The sequence below is a fragment of the Schistocerca piceifrons genome, chromosome 4 (genome assembly GCF_021461385.2).
Source record: "Schistocerca piceifrons isolate TAMUIC-IGC-003096 chromosome 4, iqSchPice1.1, whole genome shotgun sequence".
In the NCBI taxonomy this organism is placed as follows: Eukaryota; Metazoa; Arthropoda; class Insecta; order Orthoptera; family Acrididae; genus Schistocerca; species Schistocerca piceifrons.
This window is the reverse complement of record NC_060141.1, coordinates 582,258,778-582,271,484: the sequence shown is the minus strand read 5'-3', so window position 1 is coordinate 582,271,484 and position 12,707 is coordinate 582,258,778. Positions and strand designations below refer to the sequence as shown.

Here is a 12,707-nt window from a genome sequence, read left to right as displayed (position 1 = left end):
AGGTGTTCTGTTTTTTCTGAACATGAGGGTATCAAGTGCTGAAATAAGTGGTACTTTCCACCTGCCATCCACAGCTACTAATAGGAAAGCACTGATTTTAAGATTCCAAGAGTCTCAGTACCAAATGGTTATCCCACATCTGAAAAGAATGGATTCTGATTCTGACAACAGAATGACATTTCACATTATTTTCCTCTCCGTAATATTAAAATGTACACATTATGTTGCGCTCTCTTGATTTCACCAATGCTTTGGAAGCTTATAATTTGAGACTAATATTCTCACTGATAATTATATCAATACATGTTAGAATATTGAAACGTTAGAAAGCATGAATATCATGTAAATGAAGGAAGAAGGTAAAGCTTCAGGTTGTGTTGGGAAAAAACGAAGCAACAAAGGGCGAAAGTAATGATGATACTGAGCTCCTGTCTTTCAAACGAAAGACGCTGCTGCCTTGAAACTATGAGATTTATTGTTCATGAATTGTTTTCTTCATGAAGTTATTATCAGTTTCATGGTGGTTTTACAGCAGCTAGCAATGAAGATTCCAATGAATGTGCCGAAGAGACTTAATACTTCAAAAAAAAAAAAAAAAGAAAAAAAAATATTTAGCGGTTCCGATTCGAATTCGCCCATTTTGCATCACTAATTTACTGCCTTAAAAATAGAGATAGTGTCCGAAAAAGTGGAGGTATAAAATGTTATTAGTTTATTGATTTTAGACACATTGTGTGGTGGACATATGGAATTTAAAACTTAAAATTTGTTATAATACAACTTTTTTCTTTTCATTTTCCCAGTCATCTACTTATGGGGGCAGATCCCTTTGGCACCAGACCGCTCAATTCTCCAGATATAAGCTTTCGTTGTTTTCATAACAGTGAGAGATGTTTCAAGCATTTAGTACTTTCCGCAGACTTGGAACCAGTATCAATATTACAAACTGACGTTCATGCTCCGTCTTAGAACGCACTGGAAAATACAGGTCAAGTGTAGAGACACGTCGACGTATAATGAGAAACGCTTTTTAGCTCCGTTGCAAGCAAATTATTTTAGAGCATGCCCCTTTTTTCGTTTTAGACTTCTTCTTAGCATTTATTGATACCCCTTTCATATGCAATACTTTTTTTGCTTCTAGTAACAAAACGAATATCAAGAAAGTTGCATGCATTGTCAAACAAAAACCACTTAGGGATAAAAACAGGGCTGAGACTGCACACCATCTATTGATTTCGCTTTTAGTATTTAATTCTTTTGTGCTTCAGTGACATGGGAACAAGCGAGCGAAGAGAGGAAGGGATTAAAAAAGGACAAACGTTTGCAACAAACAGCTAAAGCTTTTTTTTTAACACAGAGCGCCAACAAAGGCCCCGTAATGATTTGTAATAAAGAAACAAACTATCTTCTGCAAGTGTGTGTGTCGATGAATTCTGTCGTCGCTACTTGTAAAAATTACATATTTGCATATGACGGCACAAACTGCGGACCATTAAAAATCCATTCATCTAGTGAAAAGCATTTTGGTTTACAGACAATAGCTGATAATTGTCTCTTAGGAGCAAGATGGTGATAGTCGTACTGCATAAACTAGAACGTATCTGCAGGTTCTAGAAGTCTCCTCCGCGTGTGCTAAATAAATGTCTCAGGTACCAGCCGCACAGATACGAGGCACGTTAGGATTGGTACAAAAAGGCCGAAACATGGCTTGATGTTAATAAACATCTGACACCCCGCACTTACTATTAAACGTATTAACTCAGCTTCCCCTCTCTTGTGTGCTCCGTGCCGTCGTTGGATAAGCAGCTGCAGCAGCAAGTCGTATACTCCTAGCTCACTCATTTGCTACATAGTTTAATCAATTTCTTTGCGTGTTTTTGGTACTTGCATTGTCTAATTCATAAATTTCTGGCGTATTATAGTATTTGAGAGTTGTAGCATCGCGTTTTAGTACCTGAATAGTGTAAAATCGCGTAGTCTCCTTCCGCCGCCGAGCAGTGTGTCAGCAGTGCGCAAGTAGCAGCATTACTGCATTTACTAGGCAATCTTGTATTTTAATAACCGTTTAAATTTTGTGTCGATTTGTTTGCGCTCTCTGTATATTAGATCAGACGTTCTTTGCACTACAGTTTTTAGCATGGATAGGGACTGCAACTGCTGTGTTCGGATGCAGGCTGAGTTGGCATCCCTTCGCTCCCAGCTTCAGGCAGTGTTGGCTTCGGTCACACAGCTTGAGGCTGTTGCCAATGGGCATCACTGTGGGGTTCCGGATGGGGGTTTGTCGGGGACGGCCAGCTCGTCCCACGCATCCCCCGATCGGATTACGACTGTTGTTGCCCGGGATACTGCCCGCATTGAGACTGATCCCTCACCTGTGGTAGAGTGGGAGGTCGTCTCAAGATGTGGCAGGGGGCGAAAGACATTCCGGAGGGCTGAACGGAAGGCCTCTCCAGTTTGTCTGACGAACCGGTTTCAGGCTCTGTCTCAGGCTGACACTGATCTTCGGCCTGACATGGCTGCTTCTCCTGTTCCAGAGGTTGCCCCTCAGTCTGCAAGATCCAGGCGGTCGCAGAGGGTGGGCTTACTGGTAGTTGGGAGCTCCAACGTCAGGCGCGTAATGGGGCCCCTTAGGGATATGGCAGCAAGAGAGGGGAAGAAAACCAATGTGCACTCATTGTGCATACCGGGGGAAGTCATTCCAGATGTGGAAAGGGTCCTTCCGGATGCCATGAAGGGTACAGGGTGTACCCATCTGCAGGTGGTCGCTCATGTCGGCACCAATGATGCGTGTCGCTATGGATCCGAGGAAATCCTCTCTGGCTTCCGGCGGCTATCTGATTTGGTGAAGACTGCCAGTCTCGCTAGCGGGATGAAAGCAGAGCTCACCATCTGCAGCATCGTCGACAGGACTGACTGCGGACCTTTGGTACAGAGCCGAGTGGAGGGTCTGAATCAGAGGCTGAGACGGTTCTGCGACCGTGTGGGCTGCAGATTCCTCGACTTGCGCCATAGTGTGGTGGGGTTTCGGGTTCCGCTGGATAGGTCAGGAGTCCACTACACGCAACAAGCGGCTACACGGGTAGCAGGGGTTGTGTGGCGTGGGCTGGGCGGTTTTTTAGGTTAGATGGCCTCGGGCAAGTACAGAAAGGGCAACAGCCTCAACAGGTGCAGGGCAAAGTCAGGACATGCGGGGACCAAGCAGCAATCGGTATTGTAATTGTAAACTGTCGAAGCTGCGTTGGTAAAGTACCGGAACTTCAAGCGCTGATAGAAAGCACCGAAGCCGAAATGGTTATAGGTACAGAAAGCTGGTTGAAGCCAGAGATAAATTCTGCCGAAATTTTTACAAAGGTGCAGACGGTGTTCAGAAAGGATAGATTGCATGCAACCGGTGGTGGAGTGTTCGTCGCTGTTAGTAGTAGTTTATCCTGTAGTGAAATAGAAGTGGATAGTTCCTGTGAATTATTATGGGTGGAGGTTACACTCAACAACCGAGCTAGGTTAATAATTGGCTCCTTTTACCGACCTCCCGACTCAGCAGCATTAGTGGCAGAACAACTGAGAGAAAATTTGGAATACATTTCACATAAATTTTCTCAGCCTGTTATAGTCTTAGGTGGAGATTTCAATTTACCAGATATAGACTGGGACACTCAGATGTTTAGGACGGGTGGTAGGGACAGAGCATCGAGTGACATTATACTGAGTGCACTATCCGAAAATTATCTCGAGCAGTTAAACAGAGAACCGACTCGTGGAGATAACATCTTAGACCTACTGATAACAAACAGACCAGAACTTTTCGACTCTGTATGTACAGAACAGGGAATCAGTGATCATAAGGCCGTTGCAGCATCCCTGAATATGGAAGTTAGTAGGAATATAAAAAAAGGGAGGAAGGTTTATCTGTTTAGCAAGAGTAATAGAAGGCAGATTTCAGACTACCTAACAGATCAAAACGAAAATTTCTGTTCCGACACTGACAATGTTGAGTGTTTATGGAAAAAGTTCAAGGCAATCGTAAAATGCGTTTTAGACAGGTACGTGCCGAGTAAAACTGTGAGGGACGGGAGAAACCCACCGTGGTACCACAACAAAGTTAGGAAACTACTGCGAAAGCAAAGAGAGCTTCACTCTAAGTTTAAACGCAGCCAAAACCTCTCAGACAAACAGAAGCTAAACGATGTCAAAGTTAGCGTAAGGAGGGCTATGCGTGAAGCGTTCAGTGAATTCGAAAGTAAAATTCTATGTACCGACTAGACAGAAAATCCTAGGAAGTTCTGGTCTTACGTTAAATCAGTAAGTGGCTCGAAACAGCATATTCAGACACTCCGGGATGATGATGGCATTGAAACAGAGGATGACACGCGTAAAGCTGAAATACTAAACACCTTTTTCCAAAGCTGTTTCACAGAGGAAGACCGCACTGCAGTTCCTTCTCTAAATCCTCGCACAAACGAAAAAATGGCTGACATCGAAATAAGTGTCCAAGGAATAGAAAAGCAACTGGAATCACTCAACAGAGGAAAGTCCACTGGACCTGACGGGATACCAATTCGATTCTACACAGAGTACGCGAAAGAACTTGCCCCCCTTCTGACAGCCGTGTACCGCAAGTCTCTAGAGGAACGGAAGGTTCCAAATGAGTGGAAAAGAGCACAGGTAGTCCCAGTCTTCAAGAAGGGTCGTCGAGCAGATGCGCAAAACTATAGACCTATATCTCTGACGTCGATCTGTTGTAGAATTTTAGAACATGTTTTTTGCTCGAGTATCATGTCGTTTTTGGAAACCCAGAATCTACTATGTAGGAATCAACATGGATTCCGGAAACAGCGATCGTGTGAGACCCAACTCGCTTTATTTGTTCATGAGACCCAGAAAATATTAGATACAGGCTCCCAGGTAGATGCTATTTTTCTTGACTTCCGGAAGGCGTTCGATACAGTTCCGCACTGTCGCCTGATAAACAAAGTAAGAGCCTACGGAATATCAGACCAGCTGTGTGGCTGGATTGAAGAGTTCTTAGCAAACAGAACACAGCATGTTGTTATCAATGGAGAGACGTCTACAGACGTTAAAGTAACCTCTGGCGTGCCACAGGGGAGTGTTATGGGACCATTGCTTTTCACAATATATATAAATGACCTAGTAGATAGTGTTGGAAGTCCCAAAAAAAATGGTTCAAATGGTTCTGAGCACTATGGGACTTAACATCTGTGGTCATCAGTCCCCTAGAACTTAGAACTACTTAAACCTAACTAACCTAACGACATCACACACATCCACGCCCGAGGCAGGATTCGAACCCGCGACCGTAGCAGTCGGAAGTCCCACGCGGCTTTTCGCGGATGATGCTGTAGTATACAGAGAAGTTGCAGCATTAGAAAATTGTAGCGAAATGCAGGAAGATCTGCAGCGGATAGGCACTTGGTGCAGGGAGTGGCAACTGACCCTAAACATAGACAAATGTAATGTATTGCGAATACATAGAAAGAAGAATCCTTTATTGTATGATTATATGATAGCGGAACAAACACTGGTAGCAGTTACTTCTGTAAAATATCTGGGAGTATGCGTGCGGAACGATTTGAAGTGGAATTATCATATAAAATTAATTGTTGGTAAGGCGGGTACCAGGTTGAGATTCATTGGGAGAGTCCTTAGAAAATGTAGTCCATCAACAAAGGAGGTGGCTTACAAAACACTCGTTCGACCTATATTTGAGTATTGCTCATCAGTGTGGGATCCGTACCAGATCGGGTTGACGGAGGAGATAGAGAAGATCCAAAGAAGAGCGGCGCGTTTCGTCACAGGGTTATTTGGTAACCGTGAGAGCGTTACGGAGATGTTTAACAAACTCAAGTGGCAGACTCTGCAAGAGAGGCGGTGTAGCTTGCTCGCCAGGTTTCGAGAGGGTGCGTTTCTGGATGAGGTATTGAATATATTGCTTCCCCCTACTTATACCTCCCGAGGAGATCACGAATGTAAAATTAGAGAGATTAGAGGGCGCACGGAGGCTTTCAGACAGTCGTTCTTCCCGCGAACCATACGCGACTGGAACGGGAAAGGGAGGTAATGACAGTGGCACGTAAAGTGCCCTCCGCCACACACCGTTGGGTGGCTTGCGGAGTATAAATGTAGATGTAGATGTAGATTGATCTTCAAGTCTTCCTCTCATTTCCCTAGATGTACCACATTACCTGATTCATCATGCTTATCCACTTTGCTTTTTAATGTCATTTATTGAGATTTTCAAGGTATTCTAAGATGTCTGACATTGAGCTATTTTACCATAGCCGGCCGGAGTGGCCGTGCGGTTCTAGGCGCTACAGTCTGAAACCGCGTGACCGCGACGGTCGCAGGTTCGAATCCTGCCTCGGGCATGCATGTGTGTGATGTCCTTAGGTTAGTTAGGTTTAAGTAGTTCTAAGTTCTAGCGGGCTGATGACCTTAGACGTTAAGTTCCATAGTGCTCAGAGCCATTTGAACCATATTTTACCATATCTCTACAGTTACATTTAAGCATTTACATTGAGGTGATAAAAGTCATGCGATAGCCATATGCATATATACAGATGGCGGTGGTATCGCTCACACAAAGTATTGAATCCTGCCTAGTTGTAAAAGTAGGGTGTCTAGGACACCTGCTTCTCGGATCGATAGACAACAATTCAAGCAAATCGTATCAAAGAGTTTTACTACGAAATAAATCAATAACAATACCTGACTTTGAGAAATACATAGATGTGTCGCATGCAAAGGGCGACACGCAATATAATCAGTGTACTTCAGTATAACGATTTCAATACAAGTGAAGTAACACAGTGTATGCTTCCACCCAAGTCGCTGGTCTTGACGCTTCTGTAAAACTGGACCGTGGCCAGTCAGCGCGGTGCTTATGTTCTCTTCGCCTACTTCACAGCCCTCTCTGCTCCAACGTTCCCGACTGGCGTTTGAATTTATGCCGGAACACAAAGTATTAGGGGGCAGAGCATTAGCAGAGCGGTCATTTGTACTCAGGTGATACATGTGAAAGCATTTCCGAATTGATTATGGCCGTTCGACGGGAATTAATAGACTTTGAACGCGGAATGGTAGTTGGAGCAAGACGCATGGGACATTCCATTTCGGAAATTGTTAGGCAGTTTAATATTCCGAGATCTGCAGCGTAAAGAGTGTGCCGACAATACCAAATTGCAGGCAGAGCCTCTTCACCGCGGACAACGCAGTGACCGACGACCTTCACTTAACTATCGAGATCAGCGGCGTTTGCATAGAGTTGTCAGAACAAACAGACAAGCAAGTGAGTCAAATAACCGCACAAATCGATGTGGGACGTACAACGAATGTACCCGTTACGACAGTGCGGTGAAATCTGTCGTTCCTCCCTTGAGCTCGTCGGCGAATCGGCTGGACCCTAGACAACCGGAAAGTCCTGGCCTGGTCGGATGAGCCCCGACGTCAGTTAGTAAGAACTGATGATAGGATTCTAGTGTGGCGCAGGCATCACGAAGCCATAAACTCAAATTGTCATCAAGGCATGTGTAAGCTAGTGGTGTGGCTGTAATGACATGCGTTGTGTTTACATGGAATGGACTGGGTCCTCTGGTCCAACTGAACAGATCATTGACTGGAAGTGGTTATGTTCAGCTACTTGGTGACATCTGCAGCCATTCATGAATTTCATGTTCTCAAACAACGGTGGAATTTTATGGATGACAATGCGCCAAGTCACCAGACCACAATTGTTCGCAATTAGTTTGAAGAACATTCTGAAGAACTCGAACGAATGATTTGGCCACCCAGATCGCTCTACATGAATCCCATTGAACATTCTTGGGATATGATCATGAGATGAGTTCGTGCATAAAATCCTGTAGCGGCAGCATTTCCGCTATTATGGTCGGTTATGGAGGAAGGATAGCTCATTATTTCTGTAGGGGCTTTCAACGAGCATATGACATCGATTGTAGGCACACATGAACTGCGTTATAAATTATCACAACTTGTTCCATGCAGACTGACAGCAGAACTGTTTGATAACATGTTAGCTGAAAGGACATTAACAGTAACACTAAGGAAAGACACTAGCCGTCCAAAAGCATTGAATAATGTGTTACCACATGGATCTGTTCTTGCTCCTCTCTAGTTTAATTTATATGTATATGATATTCCTCCAAAACGTTCCAGAAACTTTGACTGTGAGGATGACTGGGCAACAACTGGGAATCAGCTGAAAAGATCATAACTTCTGATCTAGACATCTTAAGCCTATATTTCCGTTGGTTACAAGCAAACTCAAATAAAACAGAAATTTCGTGCTTTCTTCTCTCCAGCAAATTGACGCACTGAGACCTCGATGCCTATTTTGAGGGGGACAAACTTCACCCTAACATGCATCCAAAATACCTTGGGTTCACGTTTGATAGTTCACTTTATTCTAAGGAACACTTGACACGAACATCTGCTTAGCTCAAATGCAGAAATAACGTTATCCATAAACTTTGTGACAATCGTTGGGACCTTTAACAGGCAATCTTCGGGTATCAGCACTCGGATTTGTATACTCAGCAGGAGAGCACTGTGAGTCTTTCTGGATTAACAGCCCACAAGTAACGATGCCATGCACATTGTCAGTGAGTGAATACGATCATCTCTCATATATTGTTTACCTAACTTTAGCCGCATTCCACCTCCTGATATCAGACGGAAGAACGCGCAGTTGCGTGAATGCCAGATAATTGGTCGACAAGACGAAGGCGTATTACGCAACAATCACTATTTTTGTTGTTATTGGTAAGTATGTACGCAGCTACAGATACCTAATTTAAAGTAAAATGTGTTAATTAAAATTTACCGTAGAGTAGAACTCAGTGGAAAATCCCATCTTAGTCACGCTCTTACCAACGAATAAACAAATAATTGATACAGACTGGGGTCATTGGAAGTGGTAAACACAAGTTCATAAAATGCTAAGAAAAATTAGAAGAGTGAGGATGCAATGAAATACACGTTGACAGTAAACCAGCGAAATGAAACATCCTCCGAAATCGTACTGAACGTTTTCGCCGAAGTGTAAATCGTTGCGAAAACATATGAAATCTTTTAGCAACAAATAATCCTGAGCAAATTTTGCGCATCACGACGTTTACAGGGACCAGTGATCGCAAGTTCGTTGTACTGAGAGAGAATACCGCAACATCCCGATATTTTACAGAAGCTCGAAATTTAACGCGTGCTTGTACGCGAAATGTTTTTAATAATTCCACAATGAAACTCTAAGGTTCAAATCCTGCCTCGGGCATGGATGTGTGTGATGTCCTTAGGTTAGTTAGCTTTAAGTAGTTGTAAGTCTAGGGGACTGATGACCTTAGATGTTAAGTCCCATACTGCTCAGAGCCATTTGAACCTTTTGAACCGAAACGCCGTCACCAAAGAAAACGAAGTAAACATTCCAGAATTCTAACCAAGAACAACTGCGAACATGATCAACTTAGAAGCAGATATCCTCGCTGAAGCGAAGCAGCTTAAATCGTTTTATAAAGCCAAGCCTTCGAGTCCAGGTTGTATACCAATTAGGTTCGTTTGAGAGTACGCTGTTATAACATCTCCATACTTAGCAATGATTTGCAACCGCTCGCCCGATGAAAGAGCCGTACATAAAGACTAGAAAACTGGACAGGTCACACTAATACTAAAGAAATGAAATAGGAGTAATCCGATGAATTACAGACCTATGTTACTGACACTGATCTGCAGTACGACTGTGAAACACGTACTGTATTCGAACATTATGAATCACATAGAAGAAAACAATCTATTGCTACATAGACAACACGAATTCAGAAAACTGCCGTCCTTGTAAAACAGAACTAGCTCTTTTTCATACGAAGTAACGAGTGCTACCTACAGGAGATCACAAATTGATTCTATATTTCTAGTTTTCCAAAAAGCTATGGACTTCGTTTCCCACAAATGACTTCTAAACAAATTGCGTCCCTGTGAAGTATCACTTCATTTGTACGACAGAATCCGTGATAATTCTTCAGAAAGCTCGCAGTTCGGAGTAACGGACGGAAATTTGTCGAGTGAGACTGAGGTCATACCTGGCGTTCTCCAACGAAGTGTTATAGGCCCTCCGCTGTTCCTAAACCATATAAACGGTTAAGCAGAAAATCTGATAATGACTCTTGGATTGTTTGCAGATGATGGTGTTGTTTAACGTCTGGTAAAGTCACTGGAAGAGCAAAACCAATTACAAAATCATTTGGACAAAATATCCATAAGGTTAGAAAACTGGCAATTGACTCTAAATAATGAAAACTGTTAGATCATTCACATGAGTACTAAAAGGAGACCGTTAATTTCGGTTACACGATAAATATCTAAAAGCTGTGAATTCAATTAAATAACAATTACGAACAACTTACATTGAAACGATAAAGTGCACGCAAGACTGGATTTTACTAGCAGTATAAATAGAAGAGGCAGCAGATCTAGTAAAGAAATTGCCTGCTTTATGTTTATCTATCCTGTTCAAGAGTACTGCTCACCAGATAGGACTGACGGAGGACATCGAAAAACTTCAAAGAAGGGCAGCTCGTATTGCATTATCATAATGGGAGAGAGTGTCGCAGATATAACAAGCGAGTTAAAGTGGTTATCATTAAAAGAAAGGCGTGTTTCGTTGATACGAGATCTTTTCGCGAAAATTCTATCTACATCTACATCAATACTTCGCAAGTCACCTGAAAGTGTGTGGCGGAGAGTACTTTAGGTATGCCGGAGGGTATTTCTGTTACCACTAACTGATCCCCCCTTCCCTGTTCCATTCGCTAATGGAACAGTTGTTATAATGATCGTACCATCGAGTGCTTTCCCCACATACAAAACTTCACTGCAAAAACAAAATAGAGACAGTATTTTCAGCTGAATGCAAATATAAATCAGACGCGATAAAAATAATACGTCAGATTTCATCCAAGGTACTTTACGCTCTATACCAATAGCTTCTAGTTTCAAACATGTACGGCTGCTGAAAATGCACTTTGCGACTGTACATAACTGCACACCCAACAGTTACGATAATCTGACTGGAATGGTGTCTCCAAAGGAGTAAACTCTAACCTTCAATCTGTACTACAACGCTGAGGCAGGTTAACTTTTACTTTCTCGTTCATCGGGAAAATATTTGCCGTGACAAATATTAAGACGCAGATATTAAGAATGAAATATAGAGAAAATACGTAGTGTTTTGCTTACTTTTTTTGTTGAAGATTTGAGACTTTCATTTTGAAGCTAGTGCTCTACCTCAGCATTATACAAGATATTTCAGCTCACCCCTTTCACAAGAATACTTGAATATATTGTAGTGGTCAGTTTACAACAACCAGCCTATTGGACTAAGATGTTATACGTCCTACTGTTTAAATCATTACAACAGAACTGTAAATTTAGGTATTTAAAAACAATCACGATTCAACCGCAGACAGTAATCACCAACTTATTCCTTCGAACGCCCACATATCTAGGGAGAAATGGTCATCGCAATAAAATAAATTAGAGCTCGCGCGGAATATTTAATATGTTCGTTTCCCCTCGCGCGCTATTAGAGAGTGGAATGCTAGAGAAACAGTGGTTTGATGAACACTCTGCCAGACACGAAAACTTGAATTATAGAGTAGCCATGCAGCTGTAGATGTAGATTAGTTCTATTTTCTTCAACGGCTGAAATATCTTAAATTAGAAGTGCGTACGGAATGCTATTTGAGAGGTACCAGCGCGGCATATGAAGGAACAGTTGTGAGACTCACTCACCCCCCGGTAGGAGACGGCTGCCAGCGCGGTAGCTAGCAGTGCTACCAACAGTAGCAGACTTAGTCCTGAGGAGCGCATTGTGCCGTTTGCCGCCGTGGCGCGCAGTCCTCGCATATATAGGCGGCGTTATCACCGTACTGAGTGGGCCGCCGATGGCCATTGCGCCAGCTTACCTCATTGTCCGCTGTTGCTCACGCACGCTCTTCGAAAAGCCCGGCGTAACTGCGAACGCAATGGTGGAGTCACCAGCGCCAGGAACCCTCTGACCTCCCTCTCGCCCCCTGCCCAAAGAATGGTTTACATAGGCATTTCTCTGTTTCCTTCGAACATTTCTACGTTCACTTACACTGATTTCCAAATTTTTCAGCCAATATCGTAGACTAAAGTGGCAATAAGATCTACGAGTCTCGATAATGGCAAGGTGTTCAAAAACATTCCTCACACATATACACAAACATGCGAAAGAAAAGGTATTCCCACATTTTCACGCTCATATAGCCCCAATCTGCCAGACCTGTATACACAGTTTGTGGACGTGCCCGCCAGTGCTTAGCAATTTGGCAATTGGATATATGTCATGATCTCCTTCTCCCCCTGTCATCCTACTCCACCTCCTTTATCCGTCATCATCTCTCCTGTCTCTTTGTCCATCTCCTCCTGCGCCCTGACTATGTCCCTCCTCCAACCCCCCCCCCCCCCCCCCCCCCCGTCCTATTTGTCCATCTGTCCATATGTTCTGTGTAAAGGGGCAAGGCTATTGGCATAAATTTCGAAAAGTTCTTGACTAATTTGCTTCAGAGACTTGCACAATATACGTCTTCAGATGGAATTGAAAGCCGTATTAAAAAGATATAGCCTATGTCCGTCCAGCGTTTGCTAGAGTCTCACGT

The 12,707-nt window shown here is 43.2% G+C and overlaps 1 protein-coding gene across 1 annotated transcript in view; it reads right to left on the bottom strand.

The window, feature by feature from the left end:
- Positions 1-11,977, bottom strand: part of LOC124796027 (carboxypeptidase B-like) — a 60,862-nt gene extending 48,885 nt beyond the window's left edge. Inside the window, exon 1 of the mRNA XM_047260111.1 lies at positions 11,814-11,977. Coding sequence (XP_047116067.1) covers positions 11,814-11,977 — 164 coding nt within the window. The remainder of the gene's footprint in view (positions 1-11,813) is intronic.
- Between the last annotated feature and the right edge of the window lie 730 nt (positions 11,978-12,707).